The sequence below is a fragment of the Salmo trutta genome, chromosome 38 (genome assembly GCF_901001165.1).
Source record: "Salmo trutta chromosome 38, fSalTru1.1, whole genome shotgun sequence".
Classification (NCBI taxonomy): domain Eukaryota; kingdom Metazoa; phylum Chordata; class Actinopteri; order Salmoniformes; family Salmonidae; genus Salmo; species Salmo trutta.
In genome coordinates, this window is record NC_042994.1 from 3274343 (window position 1) to 3296842 (window position 22500).

At 41.0% G+C, this 22500-nt stretch overlaps 1 protein-coding gene and 1 pseudogene across 1 annotated transcript in view; both read left to right on the forward strand.

Moving 5' to 3' along the window:
• LOC115177855 (uncharacterized) overlaps nt 1-12081 on the forward strand; it is a 47189-nt pseudogene extending 35108 nt beyond the window's left edge.
• A 6118-nt stretch (nt 12082-18199) lies between these two features.
• The window catches only part of LOC115177913 (transmembrane protease serine 6-like), a 20141-nt gene continuing 15840 nt past the window's right edge, over nt 18200-22500 (forward strand). Inside the window, 3 exon segments of the mRNA XM_029738909.1 lie at nt 18200-18342; nt 22166-22353; nt 22486-22500. The exon segment at nt 22486-22500 is cut by the window's right edge and continues 27 nt beyond it. Coding sequence (XP_029594769.1) covers nt 22236-22353; nt 22486-22500 — 133 coding nt within the window. The 5' untranslated portion in view covers nt 18200-18342; nt 22166-22235.

Below are 22500 nucleotides of genomic sequence, written 5' to 3' on the forward strand. Positions count from 1 at the left end.
AAGAGAGAGAGAGAGAGAGAGAGAGAGAGAGAGAGAGAGAGAGATTTACTTATGTGTCAGCCCCACTAGAGTTAGAGTAACATCATAGTTAGTAACATCATCAGTCCAGCTATCATCCTTCATCCAACCCTTTCCATGTGTTTTATCTAGTTCCATCACAGCTCATCCAATGACACAAGCTGTCCAGCTTGGGCCGTTCAATATCTAAAGGTAAGAAACAAAATATCTGCAATATTAAAAAATGTAATGTTTGAAATGCACCTAAAATGCTATGCAAATGTAAATAACCTACTAAATGGGTTTACAGTGTTGAAGTTTGTGCTTGGCTTGTTTCTGGCATACCAGTGTGTAAGAAAGGTTGGTTTAAACAAATGCAACTTTGTTAATAAGATGTTTTATGCAAATAACCGTCATGTCTACTGATATGCGTAACAGTAAAACAGATGCTACTTTGTATTCACTAGATGTTAATTATATCTGACATGTATGTCTCCTTATGTGACCTAATAAGTTTCTATTCTGTAAATAAGGATGTATGGATCCCTCTCCCACTTGCACACCTGTTCAGTTTCTGTGGCTTTCACTGTGTGTGTGTGTGTGTGTATGCGGCTACGGTGAAACTGATAACACTTGATCTACTTTCATGGAAAAAACACACCACGCAGACAGACATAGAAAATTGTACTTTTTCTTCTCTCTTGTACTTCAGTTTTTTTCCATCCCAAATGGCATCCTATTCCCTACATAGTTCACTACTTTTGACCAGAGCCCAATGAGCCCTGGTCAAAAGTAGTGCCCTATATAAGAAATAGGGTACCATTTGGAACACTGACTAAACCACCTGTCACCTGTTGCTAAGGTCATGTCTCCTACTGTGTTCTAGAATGAGAAAAAGGACCAGGAAGTCATAATGGAGGTTCTATGGTGTCTCTATGTCATCCTGCTCCTCCCCCTACTAACCTGCTCCAGCCAACCACAGCCCTGTAAGTCATCAATACCCTTCACAATGCATTACAAGCACATTTATAACGACTATGAGGCTAAAGTGCCGACTGTCGGCTTTAATTTGAGTGTATTTTCATCCATATCGGGGGAACCTTTTTAGAAATTACGGCACTTTTTGTGCATAGTCTACCCAGTTTAGGGGACCAAAAGTACTTTAACGTGTGTTAAAGTAGTAAAATAAATTGTATTTGGTCCCATATTCATAGCACGCAATGATTACATCAAGCTTGTGACTCTGCAAACGTGTTATTATTTTGTGCCCAATAGAAATGAATGGTAAATAATGTATTGTGTCATTTTGGAGTCACTTTTATTGTAAATAAGAATAGAACATGTTTCTAAACACTTCTACATGAATGTGGATGCTACCATGATTATGGATAATCCTGAATGAATCATGAATAATGATGAGTGAGAAATATCACCCCCCCCAGTAAAAAATGCTAACTTCCCCTGGAGGAGCGTTGAGCTAAACTGGGTGAGCTCAACTGTGAATGGTCCTGGAAAAAAGGAAAAAAAGTATCAAGGGAAGCCAGCTTGGATTTGGCATCTCTCCTATCAAAACGCTTTGAGAGTATACATCATTAACAGAAACAACTGAATTGTTGTGTGTTTTGTTGTGTTGTCGTCCTCCGGTGCTCCTTTCCTAAATTAGCCATGGATGGAGATAGGGATTTGGACTTGTGCATTTACTTAATTCTCCGTATTGGCCAAAAGCAATTCCGATCCAACCATTAATTCATACATTGTTGTGCCCCTGGCCTGAGAGGATGGAAGCTCAAGCAAACGTTTTAGCCAGGTAGCCTAGGACAAAAAAATAAGCTTGTACTGTATGACAGAATGTTTCGTCAACATGAAAGAGAGGAGGATGTCATTGATGTTTCTCTACAAGTAGAGTGAGTCAACATGTTTTTCTACTTGCACAGACGTGCACGCATGCACACATAAATCAGAACCATGGACAGCCACATCATATTTAGCTTATGTTGATTTGACACATTTTTTGGGGGGGTATATTTTAGTTGTCACTGTATTAGACTAAGCAGAGGTGATTTGATGATGATGAAACGTTGAAGTTGAAATGGTGCTGGAATAGTGGAGGCAGCTCCTGTTTTCTTTGGGACTTGCAGTAACTCAAATCAAATCAAATTGTATTGGTCATGTACAGATGGCTAGCAGATGTTATTGGAGTGCAGCAAAATGCTTGTGCTTCTAGTTCTGACAGTGCAACAAACTATTAATATCTAACAATTCCACAACAACTACCTAATACACACAAATCTAAGTAAAGGAATGGAATAAGAATATATAAATATATGGATAAGCAATGACAGAGCTGCATTGGCAAGATGCAATAGATAGTATAGAATACAGTATATATATATATGAGATGAGTAATGCAAGACATGAAACATTATTAAAGTGACATTATTAAAGTGACTAGTGATCCAATTATTAAAGTGGCCAATGATTTCAAGTCTGTATGTAGGCAGCAGCCTCTCTGTGCTAGTGATGGCTGTTTAACAGTCTGATGGCCTTGAGATAGAAGCTGTTTTTCAGAAGGCCAGCATCCCGGAGTTGCCTCTTCACTGTTGACATTGAGACTGGTGTTTTGCGGGTACTATTTAATGAAGCTGCCACTTGAGGACTTGTGAGGCATCTGTTTCTCAAACTAGACACTCTAATGTACTTGTCCTCTTGCTCAGTTGTGCACTGGGGCCTCCCACTCCTCTTTCTATTCTGGTTAGAGCCAGTTTGTGCTGTTCTGTGAAGGGAGTAGTACACAGCGTTGTACGAGATCTTCAGTTTCTTGGCAATTTCTCGCATGGAATAGCCTTCATTTCTCAGAACAAGAATAGACTGACGAGTCTCAGAAGAAAGTTATTTGTTTCTGGACATTTTGAGCCTGTAATTGAACTCACAAATGCTGATGCTCCAGATACTCAACTAGTCTAAAGAAGGCCAGTTTTATTGCTTCTTTAATCAGAACAACGGTTTTCAGCTGTGCTATGTTGATCAATTAGCCTTTTAAAAATGATAAACTTGGATTAGCTAACACAACGTGCCATTGGAACACAGGAGTGATGGTTGCTGATAATGGGCCTCTGTACGCCTATATTCCATAAAAAATCTGCCGTTTCCAGCAACAATAGTCATATACAACATTAACAATGTCTACACTGTGTTTCTGATCAATTTGATGTTATTTTAATGGACAAAAAATGCTTTTCTTTCAAAAACAAGGACATTTCTAAGTGACCCCAAACTTTTGAACGGCAGTGTATAATTAAACATAGAGCCTGATATAGAGCTTTGTAAAACATGACACAGATCCTTAATAAACATGACATAGAGCCTTATAAAACATGACAGAGTCTTGTAAAACATGACATAGATTCTTGTAAAACATGTTATAGAGCCTTATAAAACATGATATAGAGCCTTATAAAACATGATATAGAGCCTTGTAAAACATGATATAGAGCCTTATAAAACATGATATAGAGCCTTATAAAACATGATATAGAGCCTTATAAATCATGATATAGAGACTTATAAAACATGATATAGAGCCTTATAAAACATGATATAGAGCCTTATGAAATATGATATAGAGCCTTATAAAACATATTGACCCTTATATTAAAATTATTACAAATAATTTTTCTCTCTCTGTTTCTCTCTCTCTCTCCTCTCTCACTCTCCGTTTCTCATAGGTCTGCAGTGTGTCAATGACTTCATCAGTAACATCACATGTGTGTTGAACAACACATGCGTGCCCCCAGACATGCCTTGCACTCTGCATGGTGAATACCCCGGGTTTAAAAGGTAAAGAAGACTAAGAATGAACCTTAACTGGAACCCTATTCCATAGTCCTGGTCGAAAGTAGTGCACTATATATGTAATAGGGTGCCATTTGGGATGCTAACTGAAACGGTTCACTGTTGTAACTACAGGCAATGTGAGATGAAGTCCTTGGGCGGTTCCAACACAACTTTGAGAGGCGGCAGTCTGGTCTTTGAGGGCAATCCAGTGAGTTTTATAAAACTACATCAAGTTAAAACCAATGCTTGGTTATATATGTGCATTATTATAGATCAAAACTATGATTTAAAAACAGATTATAAAAATAAAAACATGAATGTAACACATTAATCTGGATGAATAAATTAACCAGGAATTTGTAATTTTTAAAATATTTTTTAATAACATTTTTTCCTAATAATAATAATAATAAAACAATGACAACATATATATATATATATATATATAGACCAATAGACAAACAACCCTGGATAACTGAACTTCTGTAAATTATCTTTCAGTTCTTTTGGGACGATGATGAAATACCCATTGGTGTACAGTGTGGACAAGCAGAAGATTATGTGATACAGATTAACTACCTGTATCAACCATTTAACCACAGTAAGTGTACAGTAATTTGAGTGATATTATGTACGATGTGTCAGCTATTACTAACTGTCACGTTCGTCGTAGGAAGGAGACCAAAGCGCAGCGTGGGTATCGTTCCACATCTTTTATTTTAATGTGAAACTTTGCACAATAAACTACAAACAAAACACAAACCGTGACGAAAGAGGTGCAACATGCACTAACTCAAAAAAATCTCCGACAAACACAGGTGGGAGAAACAACTACTTAAATATGATCCCCAATTAGAGACAACGATGACCAGCTGCCTCTAATTGGGGATCATACAAAAACCCCAACATAGAAAAAAGAAACTACAACCAAACAACATAGAACTAAATAAACTAGATAAACCCCCCCAGTCACGCCCTGACCTACTCTATCATAGAAAATAAGAGCTCTTTATGGTCAGGATGTGACACTAACCGACTAGTACTACATTAGTTGTAGACCAACTACAACGATACTATTATGTTACGAACCGGCTCTGAGTTCGCAACAAAAGGGAGACAACATGGAGACAAGGAGTATCAAAAATATATATTTATTAACTAAAGTAACTAAATAATTAACAATGGCATGTGTAATCAGTAGTGTAAGTGAGTGTTTTGCATACCTGAATGTAATAATGCAGGGTGTTGAACAGTGCCAAAGCAAATAACCAAAAAGCCACAAAACTACACAACCAAAACCAACAAAGTGTCTGCAAGGAGAGAGTCTCCTCAATGACTGTGGAAAAGGTGCCTTTATCCTGGGCCACACCCGAGACCAGGTGTTTCCCATCTAGCTGACGACCCTTCCAACTCCGCCCAATGGCATCCTAATAAAGAAACAAGAACAAAGAAAGAGAATACGGCAGACAGAGTGGGAGGGTCGTCACAATTACTTTATGAGGTTTTGTGAGGTCATCATACAAAATACACAAAATCAATACACAATGATACAACATAACGCAATACAAACATGCTGGAAAGCTTATTAATTTACAGTGCATTCAGAAAGTATTCAGACCCTTTCACCTTATCCACATTTTGTTATGTTACAGCCTTATTCTAAAATGTATTAAATCATTTTCCCCCTCATAATCTACACACAATACCCCATAATGACAAAGCAAAAACAGGTTTTTATACATTTTTGCAAATGTATAAGTATTCAGACCCTTTAACTCAGTACTTTGTTAAGGCACATTTGGTAGCGATTACAGCCTCGAGTCTTCTTGGGTATGACGCTACAAACTTGGCACAGATGTATTTGGGGAATTTCTCCCATTCTTCTCTGCATATCCTCTCAAGTTCTGTCAGATTGGATGGGGAGCATTGCTGCACAGCTATTTTCAGGTCTCTCCAGAGATGTTCGATCGAGTTCAAGTCTGGGCTCTAGCTGAGCCACTCAAGGACATTCAGAGACTTGTCCCAAAGCCACTCTTGCGTTGTCTTGGCTATGTGCTTCGGGTCATGCTGGAAGGTGAACCTTAGCCCCAATCAGAAGTACTGAGCGCTCTGGAGCAGGTTTTCATCAAGGATCTCTCTGTACTTGGCTCCGTTCATCTTTCCCTCAATCTTGACTAGTCTCCCAGTCCCTGCCGCTGAAAAACATCCCCACAGCATGATGCTGCCACCACCATGCTTCACCGTAGAGATGATGCCTGGTTTCCTCCAGGCGTGACGCTTGGCATTCAGGCCAAAGAGTTCAATCTTGGTTTCATCAGACCAGAGAATCTTGTTTCTCATGGTGTGAGTCTTTTCAGGTGCCTTTTGGTAAACACCAAGCGGGCTGTCGTGCCTTTTACTGAGGAGTGGCTTCTGTCTGGTTACTCTACCATAAAGGCCTGATTTGTTGAGTGCTGCAGAGATGGTTGTCCTTCTGGAAGGTTTTCCCATCTCCATAGAGGAACTCTGGAGCTCTGTCAGAGTGACCATCGGGTTCTTGGTCACCTCCCCCATTGCTCAGTTTGGCCGGGTGGCCAGCTCTAGGAAGCGTCTTGGTGGTTCCAAACTTCTTCCATTTAAGAATGATGGAGGCCACTGTGTTCTTGGGGACCATCAATGCTGCAGACATGTTTTGGTAACCTTCCCCAGATCTGTGCCTCGACACAATCCTGTCTCGGAGCTCTACGGACAATTCCTCCGAACTAATGGCTTGGTTTTTGCTCTGACATGCACTGTCAACTGTGGGACCTTATATAGACAGGTGTGTGCCTTTCCAAATCATGTCCAATCAATTGAATTTACCACAGGTGGACTCCAATGAAGTTTTAGAAACATCTCAAGGATGATCAATGGAAACAGGATGCACCTGAGCTCAATTTCGATTCTCATAGCAAAGGGTCTGAATACTTATGTAAATAAGGTATTTCTGTTTTTTACATTTAATAAATTTGCAAACATTTCGAAATAACTGTTTTCGCTTTGTCATTATGGGGTGTTGTGTGTTGATTGATGGGGAAACAGTTTTTTAAATTAATTTTAAAATAAGGCTGTATCGTAACAAAATGTGGAAAAAGGGAAGGGGTCTGAATACTTTCTGAACGCAGTGTATAGAACTTAACACTAATTCATACCTGATACTAACATTTGTAATTCAACTTAGTACTAGTAGTTCTGTTACAGTGATATTAGTAATATATTAGTACTACTATGACCACATTGCTTTGTGTTTGGCAGTTAAAATGCATCCCCCTGGCAAGCCAAACATCACCAATGCCTCAATCGTCTGGACACCAGGAGCTCCCATTTCAAAAATGATATCCAACTATGACTTCCAACTACAGTGGAAACAGGAACTACATCACTGGGAGGTGAGAGAGAGAGAGAGGGGGAGGAAGAGAGACAGAGACAGAGGACAGATAATAACAAGGGAAAGGGGAGAGATGTGAAAGAGAGAATACAGTGAACGAGTGCACATCTTTTGTACACTATCTAAAAGTACACTTACTGTATGTTGTGGTACTGCAGGATACTGTGGAGGTGAACATATTAAACAAACAGACGTATTTTGACCTGGACCCTGAGAGGCTGGAGAGAGGAAGGAGGTACCAGGTCAGAGTCAGAGTCAGGGTTCGAGCCGACCCAGACGATTACCCAGACTGTCAGTGGAGCGACTGGAGCCCCAGTGCATCATGGGTCTCCACTCTGGGCCAGATGAAGCCAACAGGTAAATACAGCATCAGTGATGTCATTGGTTATTAGTACATGTGGGTCTACGTGTGTATATACTTGGGTTGTGTCCCAAATGGCCCTATAGTTCCCTACAGAGTGCAGAGCCCTATGGGCCAAAAGTACTGCACTAAACAGGGAATATGTTGCCATTTGGAATGCAGGCATAGTAGTGTGTTTCCATATGAATCTAGAAAAACAGCTTCTTCTTCTTCATCCTTCCTTCCTTCCCTATTTCTTTCTTTCATTCTTAGATAGGCAGACACATGCTCAAAACAAACTTACAGACAGAAATGTAAATGAAGGCTTTTCTATTCCAATCTTTTAGTCAAATAGTGGTTGTTATGTATGTTGTAAATATGTTGTAAGTATGTTCTATGTTGTTCCTCTGGTCCTGTTCTCAGGTAGTCCTGATGTTCTAGACCAGGACTTTGTGGTGGTCACCGTGGTGGGAGCTGTTGTTGTACTGGTCCTGCTGGTCTCCATGTTGCTCTGCAAAGGAAAGTGAGTACTGTGTGTGTGTGTGTGTGTGTGTGTGTGTGTGTGTGTGTGTGTGTGTGTGTGTGTGTGTGTGTGTGTGTGTGTGTGTGTGTGTGTGTGTGTGTGTGTGTGTGTGTGTGTGTGTTGTGTGTGTGTGTGTGTGTGTGTGAGGGGGTGGGGTGGGGTCCATTGTAAATGTGATGTATTTTAACACCAACGGACTGCAAAGACTACATCATGTTTTAGATGTAATGTTTTGTAGTTGGTTAAGTGCAACTTCCTTTCATTTCCGTTCAGTGCTGACAGGGTCAAGAAGATTCTGAATCCTCCGATACCAGATCCCTCCAGGTACTTTGAGGGCCTCAAACTCCATCACGATGGAAACTTCAAGGCAAGTTCTACTTTTGACTGAAGTCATGTGGCCAAAGGGACCCTATTCCCTGTATTGTGCACTACCTTGTTATGGCGGTAGTTATGTTACAATGGCTGTAGTTAGGTTATAATGGCTGTAGTTACGTTATAATGGCTGCAGTTAGGTTATAATGGCTGTAGTTAGGTTATGATGGCTGTAGTTAGGTTATAATGGCTGCAGTTAGGTTATAATGGCTGTAGTTAGGTTATAATGGCGGTAGTTAGGTTATAATGGCTGCAGTTAGGTTATAATGGCGGTAGTTAGGTTATAATGGCGGTAGTTAGGTTATAATGGCTGTAGTTGGGTCATAATGGCTGTAGTTAGGTTATAATGGCTGTAGTTAGGTTATAATGGCTGTAGTTAGGTTATAATGGCTGTAGTTAGGTTATAATGGCTGCAGTTAGGTTATAATGGCGGTAGTTAGGTTATAATGGCGGTAGTTAGGTTATAATGGCGGTAGTTAGGTTATAATGGCGGTAGTTAGGTTATAATGGCGGTAGTTAGGTTATAATGGCAGTAGTTAGGTTATTATGGCTGTAGTTAGGTTATAATGGCTGCAGTTAGGTTATAATGGCGGTAGTTAGGTTATAATGGCGGTAGTTAGGTTATAATGGCGGTAGTTAGGTTATAATGGCGGTAGTTAGGTTATAATGGCGGTAGTTAGGTTATAATGGCAGTAGTTAGGTTATTATGGCTGTAGTTAGGTTATAATGGCTGTAGTTAGGTTATAATGGCTGTAGTTAGGTTATAATGGCTGCAGTTAGGTTATAATGGCTGTAGTTAGGTTATAATGGCTGTAGTTAGGTTATAATGGCGGTAGTTAGGTTATAATGGCTGTAGTTAGGTTATAATGGCGGTAGTTAGGTTATAATGGCGGTAGTTAGGTTATAATGGCTGCAGTTAGGTTATAATGGCGGTAGTTAGGTTATAATGGCTGCAGTTAGGTTATAATGGCAGTAGTTAGGTTATTATGGCTGTAGTTAGGTTATAATGGCTGTAGTTAGGTTATAATGGCAGTAGTTAGGTTATTATGGCTGTAGTTAGGTTATAATGGCTGTAGTTAGGTTATAATGGCTGTAGTTAGGTTAAAATGGCTGTAGTTAGGTTATAATGGCTGTAGTTAGGTTATAATGGCGGTAGTTAGGTTATAATGGCGGTAGTTAGGTTATAATGGCTGCAGTTAGGTTATAATGGCGGTAGTTAGGTTATAATGGCTGCAGTTAGGTTATAATGGCTGCAGTTAGGTTATTATGGCTGTAGTTAGGTTATAATGGCTGTAGTTAGGTTATTATGGCTGTAGTTATGTTATAATGGCTGTAGTTAGGTTATAATGGCTGCAGTTAGGTTATAATGGCTGCAGTTAGGTTATAATGGCTGTAGTTATGTTATAATGGCTGTAGTTAGGTTATAATGGCTGTAGTTGGGTTATAATGGCTGTAGTAAGGTTATAATGGCTGCAGCTGGGTTATAATGGCTGTAGTTGGGTTATAATGGCTGTAGTTAGGTTGTAATGGTGGTAGTTAGGTTGTAATGGTGGTAGTTAGGTTATAATGGCTGTAGTTAGGTTATAATGGCTGTAGTAAGGTTATAATGGCTGCAGCTAGGTTATAATGGCTGTAGTTGGGTTATAATGGCTGTAGTTAGGTTGTAATGGTGGTAGTTAGGTTGTAATGGTGGTAGTTAGGTTATAATGGCTGTAGTTTGGTTATAATGGCTGTAGTTTGGTTATAATGGCTGTAGTGGGTTATAATGGCTGTAGTAAGGTTATAATGGCTGTAGTTAGGTTATAATGGCTGTAGTAAGGTTACAATGGCTGTGGTTAGGTTATAATGGCTGTGGTTAGGTTATAACGGCTGGAGTCTAATGAATGGAATGGTATCAAACAGATAAAACACATAGTTTCCATATATTTATTACCAGACATTATTATGAGCTGTCCTCGCCATTGTCTTACATTAGCATCATGTAGGAGTGAAGCCACCTGTCGGAAGACAATGCCATCCTCACCTTACCAGCCTCCTCTGCAATAAAAAGAGGACAGGAATGAAATGAATAATCTTTTCATTTTCCTCTCCTCTGCGTGTCTCTTTTTCTCTCTCTCTCTCTGTGTGTGTGTGTCTGTGTGTGTGTGTCTGTGTGTGTGTGTGTATACATGCGTGTGTGTGTGTACATGCCTGTGTCTGTGCCTACAGGCTTGGCTGGGTCCTTTGTTTGCCCTTGAATCCATCAACTCTGCCTTGCACCATGAAGACATCTCCCAGGTAGAGATCACCGACAGCCTGGACAACGTCACCCCCTTGAGGACGGCACCACCACAGGAGAAGAGATGGGACAACAGTGGCCACTCTTCCTGCTCCGGCTTCTCTAACTCCAGCTACTTCTTATCTCAATGCTCCCAGCCTGGATCCACCTCCATCAAGCTGGAACCCTGCTCTGTACAGTCCCCTTACGGACCAGTAGGTGGCAGTACTGAAGAGATAGAAGAGTGGAAGGAGGAGAACAGAGGAGAAAGGATGGACAGTAATAGAGGTGTAGGGGGGAAGGACAGAGATATCAGGGGTGGAGGGAAAGATGGAGAGATGGGGGGTGGAGGGAAGGAGGGAGAGATGGGGGGTGGAGGTGTACTTGAAGGCATCAGTGCAGGTGAAGATATCCTCCAGGTTTCTTCTTATGGGCGTGTTGAGAAGCTCCAGGCCGAGCGTCGGGCCCTCATAAGCCCAGATTCAGGCATCGGCAGTGGGGGAGAAGATCAGGAAAGTCAGGAGAGCGTGGAGGATGCGGTCGGGTCTATTGCAGCCACCCCCCATTTTGTCTCTCAGGATGTCCATTTTGTTCCGCTTCTTCCTCTTATTAATAACAATAACTTTCCATTCTGCTCCACCCCCTTACCCATTTCCCTGTCTGCTTTCCCCCAGCTTCCCTTCCCCCTACCTGGGTTGTATAGTGTAGGGGGAAAGGGTACGGAGATGGAGGTTGGAGGAGGTTCTCTCACAATGTCTTCCTCCTATGAACGTGTGGATAATCTCCAGCTCCAGACCCAACGCCGTGCCCCTCAGAGCCCAGATTCAGGCATTGGCAGTGGGGGAGAAGATCAGGAAAGTCAGGAGAGCATGGAGGATGCGGTCGGGCCAACTGTGACCGCCTGTAACCATATCCCTCTTATTACCACTAATAATATATTTCCATTCTGTTCCACCCCCTTACCTATTCCTCTGACCGGTTTACACTTCCCCTTCTCTGGGTTGGGGTTGGCTCCATCCCTGGGTATGAGTAGCAGTCATCCAGGCAGGCTGATCGAGGAGATGTCTCTCCTGTCTTCTTCAATGGTTATAGAGCCCTCTAGTGGCGACTACATGCCAGTGAAAGAAGCTCAGAGCTGAGCTATGAAAACATTTTTACCAAGGTCTAGGTTTGGAAAAGTCTTGTAATTTTCCCAAAATTCACTGGTTATCCAGAAATCCTGGTTGGAGGGATCCGGAATTCCTGCTCATTCCATCCTGATTCCGGTAATCTTCCAACCAGGATTGAGAAAGTTACTAGAATAGGGGGGGTCAAAAGTTTTAGAACACTTACTCATTCAAGGGTTTTTCTTTATTTTTACTATTTTCGACATTGTGGAATAATAGTGAGTACATCAAAACTATGAACAACACATATGGAAACGAATCAAAATATATTTTATATTTGAGATTCTTCAAATAGCCCCCCTTTGCCTTGATGACAGCTTTGCACACTCTTGGCATTCTCTCAACCAACTTCACCTGGAATGCTTTTCCAACAGTCTTGAAGGAGTTCTCACATGCTGAGCACTTGTTGGCTGCTTTTCTTTCCCTCTGCGGTCCGACTCATCCCAAACCATCTCAATTGTGTTGAGGTTGGGGGATTGCGGAGGCCAGGTCATCTGATGCAGCACTCCATCACTCTCCTTCTTGGTCAAATAGCCCTTACAAAGCCTGGAGGTGTGTTGGGTCATTGTCCTGTTGAAAAACAAATGATAGTCCCACTAAACCCAAACCAGATGGGATGGGGTATCGCTGCAGAATGCTGTGGTAACCATGCTGGTTACGTGTGCCTTGAATTCTAAAGATATCACAGACAGTGTCACCAGCAAAGCACCCCCACACCATAACACCTCCTCTTCCATGCTTTACGGTGGGAAATACACATGCGGAGATCATCCGTTCACCCTCACCACGTCTCACAAAGACACAGCGGTTGGAACCAAAATTCTCCAATTTGGACTCCAGACAAATTTCCGCCATTGCTTGTGTTTCTTGGCCCAAGCAAGTCTCTTCTTATTATTGGTGTCCTTTAGTAGTGGTTTCTTTGAAGCAATTCAACCATGAAGGCCTGATTCACACAGTCTCCTCTGAACAGTTGATGTTGAGATGTGTCTGTTACTTGAACTCTGTGAAGCATTTATTTGGCCTGCAATTTCTGAGGCTGGTGACTCTAATGAACTTATCCTCTGCAGCGGAGGTAACTCTGGGTCTTCCTTTCCTGTGGCGGTCTTCATGAGAGCCAGTTTCATCATAGCACTTGATGGTTTTTGCGACTACACTTGAAGAAACTTTCAAAGTTCTTGAAATTTTCTGGATTGACTGACCTTCATGTCTTAAATTAATGATGGACTGTCGTTTCTCTTTGCTTTTTTGAGCTGTTCTTGCCATAATATTGACTTGGTCTTTTACCAAATAGGGCTTTCTTCTGTGTACCACCCCTACCTTGTCACAACACAATTGATTCGCTCAAAAGCATTAAGAAGGAAAGAAATTCCACAAAATAACTTTTAACAAGGCACACCTGTTAATTGAAATTCATTCCAGGTGATTACCTCATGAAGCTGGTTGAGAAAATGCCAAGAGTGTGCAAAGCTGTCATCAAGGCAAAGGGTGGCTACTTTGAAGAATCTGAAATATACAAAATATTTTGATTTGTTTAACACTTTATTTCCATATGTGTTATTTCATAGTGTTGGTGTCTTCACTATTATTCTACAAAGTAGAAAATAGTAAAAATAAAGAAAAACCCTTGAATGAGTAGGTGTGTCCAAACTTTTGACCGGTACTGTATATTCGGCTCTATTCACTCTCCGGTTCGAAAATGCTAATTAGCATCAACATAGACATCATGCAAGACTACAAATCCCAACAAGGTTCTGCACATCATCTCTGGTGTCATCAAGGCACATCAAAGCTGTCAAAGCTGTCATCAAGGAAAAGGGTGGCTACTTTGAAGAATCTCAATTATAAAATATATTTTAGTTAGTTTAACACTTTTTTGGTTACTACATGATTCCATATGTGTTATTTCATAGTTTGATTTCTTCACTACTATTCTACAATCTAGAACATAGTAAAAATAAAGAAAAACCCTTGAATGAGTAGGTGTTCTACAACTTTGACGTAGTGTATTTAACCCCTTTTTTTGGTAGGCACAAAATTACCTCTATACTTCCATAAAGCATTTTAAACTGATACCGGTTACCTTCAGGCGACTCGTGTGACACAAGCATGGGTCGTAGAGAAAAACAGATAATGCTTTCTTGAGAATCTCCCCTTTCCACAGTGGGATCAAACGTGTTCGTGAGAGTCTCATCTTTCCATATTTTATAGGCCAAACCGTTCAGACGCTACAGACGTTTTCGTGAGAAGATCGCTTTTCAGGATGTCTCATGGTCTGACAAACACAGCTCTCGCTCTGTCACCTTTCACCGCAGATGCGGAAGGGCAATATCGGCGGATTCAGATATAAACAGATATCTCTACCTTAAACTGACCGATTTTAATGGGTATTTTTTTAAATTATGTTACTTAGATTGACGCACCGGTACCTCAATCGACTCTAGGGAGTTAAAGGGGCAATCTGAGATTGGTATATCCAGTTGTTGCTGTTTGAATCCCAGATTGCCATATTATTGTGGTGTGTGAGGTATGGGTATGTTTTACATAGATCCATATATTCATAGATATGTATATAGATATGCATGCATAGCTGTGGTTCTATAGGATGGTAACAGGTGGATAAAGACAGTTAATGTGGTTGTATAGGATGGTATCTGGTGGATAAAGACAGTTAATGTGGTTGTATAGGATGGTAACAGGTGGATAAAGACAGTTAATGTGGTTGTATAGGATGGTATCAGGTGGATAAAGACAGTTAATGTGGTTCTATAGGATGGTAACAGGTGGATAAAGACAGTTAATGTGGTTGTATAGGATGGTATCAGGTGGATAAAGACAGTTAATGTGGTTGTATAGGATGGTAACAGGTGGATAAAGACAGTTAATATGGTTGTATAGGATGGTATCAGGTGGATAAAGACAGTTAATGTGGTTGTATAGGATGGTATCTGGTGGATAGAGACAGTTAATGTGGTTGTATAGGATGGTATCAGGTGGATAAAGACAGTTAATGTGGTTGTATAGGATGGTAACAGGTGGATAAAGACAGTTAATGTGGTTCTATGGGATGGTAACAGGTGGATAAAGACAGTTAATGTGGTTGTATGGGATGGTATCAGGTGGATAAAGACAGTTAATGTGGTTGTATGGGATGGTATCAGGTGGATAAAGACAGTTAATGTGGTTCTATAGGATGGTAACAGGTGGATAAAGACAGTTAATGTGGTTCTATAGGATGGTAACAGGTGGATAAAGACAGTTAATGTGGTTGTATGGGATGGTATCAGGTGGATAAAGACAGTTAATGTGGTTGTATGGGATGGTATCAGGTGGATAAAGACAGTTAATGTGGTTGTATAGGATGGTATCAGGTAGATAGAGACAGTTAATGTGGTTCTATAGGATGGTATCAGGTGGATAAAGACAGTTAATGTGGTTGTATAGGATGGTAACAGGTGGATAAAGACAGTTAATGTGGTTCTATAGGATGGTAACAGGTGGATAAAGACACTTAATGTGGTTGTATGGGATGGTATCAGGTGGATAAAGACAGTTAATGTGGTTGTATGGGATGGTATCAGGTGGATAAAGACAGTTAATGTGGTTGTATAGGATGGTATCAGGTGGATAAAGACAGTTAATGTGGTTGTATGGGATGGTATCAGGTGGATAAAGACAGTTAATGTGGTTCTATAGGATGGTAACAGGTGGATAAAGACAGTTAATGTGGTTGTATAGGATGGTATCAGGTGGATAGAGACAGTTAATGTGGTTGTATAGGATGGTATCAGGTGGATAAAGACAGTTAATGTGGTTGTATAGGATGGTAACAGGTGGATAAAGACAGTTAATGTGGTTGTATAGGATGGTATCAGGTGGATAAATACAGTTAATGTGGTTCTATAGGATGGTATCAGGTGGATAAAGACAGTTAATGTGGTTGTATAGGATGGTATCAGGTGGATAAAGACAGTTAATGTGGTTGTATAGGATGGTATCAGGTGGATAGAGACAGACAGTTATTGTTCATTGCTTTGTGTTACAGTCATAAACAGTGTTTTGTCTTGTAGGCTCCTTTGTTAGTTTAAAAAACAAAGACGAAATAGCCGTTGAGTTTACCACTCATATCATATAGTTGCTGTTTTAAATGCTGATTGGCTGAAAGACGTGATATATCAGACCGTATACATCTCATGTCATATAGTTTCTGTTGAATGCTCAGGGAATTGTCTGTACGTTTTTATACCACTTCTAAACACGTTTCTACCTCTCATGACAGTACTACATCTATTTATGATATCAATATGATACTATGATTGTGCTCACAGTAAATACTGATCTGATACTGATAAATCTCTCAGTAGAAATGAAGAATGTATTGTTATGTTATGTCTAACATGACCATCTTGAATGTAATGTCTCTGAAAAATCATGTGGAAAGTGGCTGATGTTCCAGACTATTTTTTGTTCATTTAAGATTACATTTATTTAACCAGACAATTCAATAACATATTTAAGTAACAATGTTGATAATATGTGTTTTAAACAAATGTAGTGCTGGTTTATTGCACAGACCAATTTTGCAGTTAAAATTATTTTTTGGTTTTGTAAATTATCATTATTCTAAGTTAGAATTACAAAAATGTATAAGGCAGCTGAATTGTATTACAATCTTATTGACAGCAATTTATAAAGATATGTATTGTCTAACATAGACTGTTGTTTGACTGTTTGTGTTTGTGATTTTTCAGTTAATTAGTTAGGGTAGGCTGTCATTGTAAAGAAGAATTTGTTCTTAACTGACTTGCCTAGTTAAATAAAGATTAAAATAAAAAATGAAACTGATTGTGTTGTGAGTTATCCATTCTACAAACACTCCCACTGGACCAATTTACAAACAGAGGACATAGGCATACCTGTTGTTGGATCCGGGGCCGGGCTGTTCCTAGGCGTCGACTGATGATGTCATTAGAGCCCACATGCGTTACCTATGCCCTGAGAATATGTACGGCGCTACAGGCTTCACGAGGACATGACTATTCTTAAATGTTTCATGTTTTGACAGTTACCAGAGAGAGAATAAATGTCTCGCAATCAATCATTTTGAATGCGTTTAATAAATACGTTTATATTTTAGGCTATTGCTATTATTGGTTAAAGTTTAGGCTACTAGCCTATATAGTCCAATGGGAATTCGGGAGATCTAACGCAATTGAGGAAATATTGACAAGAGGGCTCTAGCCTACCTTTGGACTAGCAAATACAAGGTAGAGTTGTCTCCCCTTTCGTTACTAGCGGTCGTTACCGACATGTCTGACTGGACGGATATTCTACCGAGATACATGAAGATATAAAACGTTCCAACTATCCACCACCGGTCTTTTTTGGACGGAGATGGTCTCGCGTGGAATAACGGATTTGTGAAGTTAAAGTCGCGCTCCTGTGATTTGGAGGTAGCACCAGCTCCTGTGGACCTGCCATTGGAATGGGTCAGTAGGCTATATAAGTATTGTGATATTGACAATGTAGGCCTATGATTTAGTTACTATATAAAATAAATAATAGATGTATTTTATGTTCAATGCACATTGGTTTAGTCATTCTATAATAGCCTATAGTTTATTTTATAAGGAAAATGCTCTGTCCAGGGCTTCAGGATTCACCTGCATTTACTATAGCTATCTGCAGGCCTTATGCTGGTTTATGCTGCAGGAAGAAGTTGACAATAGACACAGATCTGGGGTCAGTTTAATCTCCTCAAATCCTAAACCAGAGTGAATGGGGAATGGTACAACTGACCTTAGATCGATGTCAGTTTTAGTTCTAGCTTTAGCATGAGGTCTCTGCACCAGTCTGTGCAGAATCCTCATCCACTGTTCTTACAGACCTGATTATACAATATAATACTGTAAACTCTGATCCCAGGCCAGTTGTTAACTGGGGCGCATTGTGTGTGTGTTTGTTGTTGTTTACAGGTGGGGCCCGGTAACGAAGCCTCTGTGACATCCTCTAAGATGTTGAGACGACCCTGCAGGTGTCTCCTAGCCTTCCTTATCATCGTCACCATCATCATCCTCTCGGGAGGAGCAACTCTGGCATGGTACTTCCTGGGTGAGCAATAACCTGGGACACACACACACACACACACACACACACACACACACACACACACACACACACACACACACACACACACACACACACACACACACACACACACACACACACACACACACACACACTATGACTGGCTATCTGATATGTAACATGCCAGTAAGTCTCTCCCCCTCCCCATCCCTCCCTCCAGAGTACAGGGTGTGGATACTGGAGCCCAGGGTACAGCAGCAGTATACTGCTAGACTCTCTATCCTCAACAGGAACTACTCCTCTGGTCTCTCCTCTCACACCAGCCCAGCCTTCACAGCCCAGGCCAAGGAAGTACAGGATATGGTATAGGACAAGGGATTATGGGAAAATAACCTGGGACACTCACACAAGCATGCCCCCCCCCCACACACAATGTCTCTGTATTATCTTTATGTTTCACAACTTTTTATTTTAAACTTAAATCCTCTGTTGCTCTGACTATTGCTCTCTCTCTCTCTCTCTCTCTCTCTCTCTCTGTCTAGGATAGTGAAGGGCTCAGACCTATCTCGCTACTTCAACTCCACCAAAGTCTTTGCTTTTGGGTACATAAAACCAGATCTATAAATACAGGTCTACATACATATCTATGTCATGTATTTCTATACCTAGTACTGTATATCTATGACTGTAAATATACAGTTGAAGCCGGAAGTTTACATAAACCTTAGCGAAATACATTCAAACTCAGTTTTTCACAATTCCTGACATTTAATCCTAGTAAAAATTCACTGTCTTAGGTCAGTTAGGATCACCACTTTATTTTAAGAATGTCACATTTCAGAATAATAGTAGAGAGAATGATTTATTTCAGCTTTTATTTCTTTCATCACATTCCCAGTGGGTCAGAAGTTTACATACACTCAATTACTATTTGGTAGCATTGCCTTTAAATTGTTTAACTTGGGTCAAACGTTTTGGGTAGCCTTCCACAAGCTTCCCACAATGAGTTGGGTGAATTTTGGCACATTCCTCCTGACAGAGCTGGTGTAATTGAGTCAGGTTTGTAGGCCTCCTTGCTCGCACACGCGTTTTCAGTTCTGCCCACAAATTTTCTATGGGATTGAGGTCAGGGCTTTGTGATGGCCACTCCAATACCTTGAGTCTGTTGTCCTTAAGCCATTTTGCCACAACTTTGGAAGTATGCTTGGGGTCATTGTCCATTTGGAAGACCCATTTGCGACCAAGCTTTAACTTCCTGACTGATGTCTTGAAATGTTGCTTCAATATATCCACATAATTTCCTTCCTCATGATGCCATCTATTTTGTGAAGTGCACCAGACCCTCCTGCAGCAAAGCACCTCCACAACATGATGCTGCCACCCCCGTGCTTCACGGTTGGGATGGTGTTCTTCGGCTTGCAAGCCTCCCCCTTTTTCCTCCAAACATAACGATGGTCATTATGGCCAAACAGTTCTATTTTTGTTTCATCAGACCAGAGGACATTTCTCCAAAAAGTACGATCTTTGTCCCCATGTACAGTTGCAAACCATAGTCTGGCTTTTTTATGGTGGTTTTGGAGCAGTGGCTTCTTCCTTGCTGAGCGCCCTTTCAGATTATGTCGATATCGGGCTCGTTTTACTGTGGATATAGATACTTTTGGACCTGTTTCCTCCAACATCGTCACAAGGTCCTTTGCTGTTGTTCTGGGATTGATTTGCACTTTTCGCACCAAAGTACGTTCCTCTCTAGGAGACAGAACGCGTCTCCTTCCTGAGAGGTATGACGGCTGCGTGGTCCCATGGTGTTTATACTTGCATACTATTGTTTGTACAGATGAACGTGGTACCTTCAGGTGTTTGGAAGAACCAGAATTGTGGAGCTCTACAATTTTTTTCTGAGGTCAAGGCTGATTTCTTTTGATTTTCCCATGATGTCCAGCAAAGAGGCATTGAGTTTGAAGGTAGGCCTTGAAATACATCCACAGGTACACCTCCAATTGACTCAAATGATGTCAATTAGCCTATCAGAAGCTTCTAAAGCCATGACATCATTTTCTGGAATTTTCCAAGCTGTTTAAAGACACAGTCAACTTAATGTATGTAAACTTCTGACCCACTGGAATTGTGATACAGTTAGTTATAAGTGAAATAATCTGTCTGTAAACAGCTGTTGGAAAAGTTACTTGTGTCATGCACAAAGTAGATGTCCTAACCGACTTGCCAAAGCTATAGTTTTTTAACAAGAAATTTTTGGAGTGGTTGAAAAACTAGTTTTAATGACCCCAACCTAAGTGTATGTAAACTTCCGACATCAACTGTATCTAGGTATTAAACATACCTACCCACACAACATTGGCGCACATTATACACTTACATGCATATCCATATCATGCAGCCTATATCTTTACAGTACCAGTCAAAAGTTTGGACAAACCTACTCATTCCAAGGTAGGGGGGTAAATAGAAGATAACCCTATTTGGTAAAAGACCATGTCCATATTATGGCAAGAACAGCTCAAATAAGCAAAGAGAAGCGACAGTCCATCATTACTTTAAGACATGAATGTCAGTCAATACGGAACATTTCAAGAACTTTCAAAGTTTCTTCCAGTGCAGTCACAAAAACCATCAAGCGCTGTGATGAAACTGGCTCTCATGAAGACCGCCACAGGAAGACCCAGAGTTACCTCTGCTGCAGAGTTAACAGCCTCAGAAATGAACTGCACCTCAGATTGCAGCCCAAATAATTGCTTCTCAGAGTTCAAGTAACAGACACATCTCAACATCAACCGTTCAGAGGAGACTGTGTGAATCAGGCCTACATGGTCGAATTGCTGCAATGAAACCACAACTAAAGGACACCAATAAGAATAAGAGACTTGCTTGGGCCAAGAAACACAAGCAATGGACATTAGACCGGTGGAAAACTGTCCTTTGGTCTGATGAGTCCAAATGTGAGATTTTTGGTTCCAACTACTGTATCTTTGTGAGACGCAGAGTACGTGAACAGATGATCTCCACTTGTGTGGTTCCCACTGTGAAGCATGGAGGAGGAGGTGTGATGGTGTGGGGATGCTTTGCTGGTGACACTGTCAGTGATTTATTTAGAATTCAAGGCAACCTTAACAAGCATGGCTGCCACAGCATTCTGCAGCGATACGCCATCCCATCTGGTTTGTGCTTAGTGGGACTATCATTTGTTTTTCAACAGGACAATGACCCAACACACCTCCAGGCTGTGTAAGGGCTATTTGACCAAGAAATAGAGTGATGGAGTGCTGCATCAGATGACCTGGCCTCCACAATCCCCTGACCTCAACCCAATTGAGATGGTTTGGGATGAGTTGGACTGCAGAGTGAAGGAAAAGCAGCCAACAAGTGCTCAGCATATCTGGGAAATCCTACATGACTGTTGGAAATGCATTCCAGCAGCATACCACCCTGCATCACACTGCTGGCTTGCTTCTGAAGCTAAGCAGGGTTGGTCCTGGTTGGTCCCTAGATGGGAGACCAGATGCTGCTGGAAGTGGTGTTGGAGGGCCAGTAGGAGGCACTCTTTCCCCACGTCAATAAAAATATCCCAATACTCCAGGGCAGTGATTGGGGACATTGTCCTGTAGGGTGCTGTCTTTCGGATGGGACGTTAAACAGGTGTCCTGACTCTCTGTGGTCACTTAAGATCTCATGGCACTTATTGTAAGAGTAGGGGTGTTAACCCTGGTGTCCTGGCTAAATTCCCAAGCCGTCACCTAATCATCCCCAGCTTACAATTGGCTCATTCATTCCCCTGTAACTATTCCCCAGGTTGTTGCTGTAAATGAGAACGTGTTCTCAGTCAACTTACACCGTAAAATAAAAAATGAATTCCAGGTGACTACCTCATGGAGCTGGTTGAGAGAATGCCAAGTGTGTGCAAAGGGTGGCTACTTTGAAGAATTTAAAATACTTGTTTAACACTTTTTTGGTTACTACATGATTCCATATGTGTTATTTCATAGATTTGATGTATTCACTATTATTATACAATGTAGAAAATAGTAAAAATAAAGAAAAACCCTTGAATGAGTAGGTGTGTCCTAACTTTTGACTGGTACTGTATTTTGATCTATAAAACATTCTTGCAATGCCCACACAAACTTTCGATCCAGCTGTTATCAGCTCACTGTGTCCCTGCTTGTTTCCCTAGGGAGGGAAGTGTAGTGGCACACTTCTGGCTGGTACTGTCAGTCCCCGACAGCCATGTTGGTAATGTAACTATGGAGCGAGTCAGCAGCTGCCTACAGAGTCCACTCGGGGCCTACAGAGGGAGCGACAGAGAGGAGACTGCTATCTATGGAGAATATCTGTTGCATCTTCCCTCTTTCTCTATCACAGGTGAGCGGGAGAGGAATGTGGGGAAAGGACCTGTGTTTTTATTATTCTTTGTGTTTAGTTGATCGTTGTATTATTTGTGCCTCATCATGTTGTTTTCTGTTTGCTTGCTTGTTTTTTGTTTTAACCCCTCAGAAACAGACCCCAAAG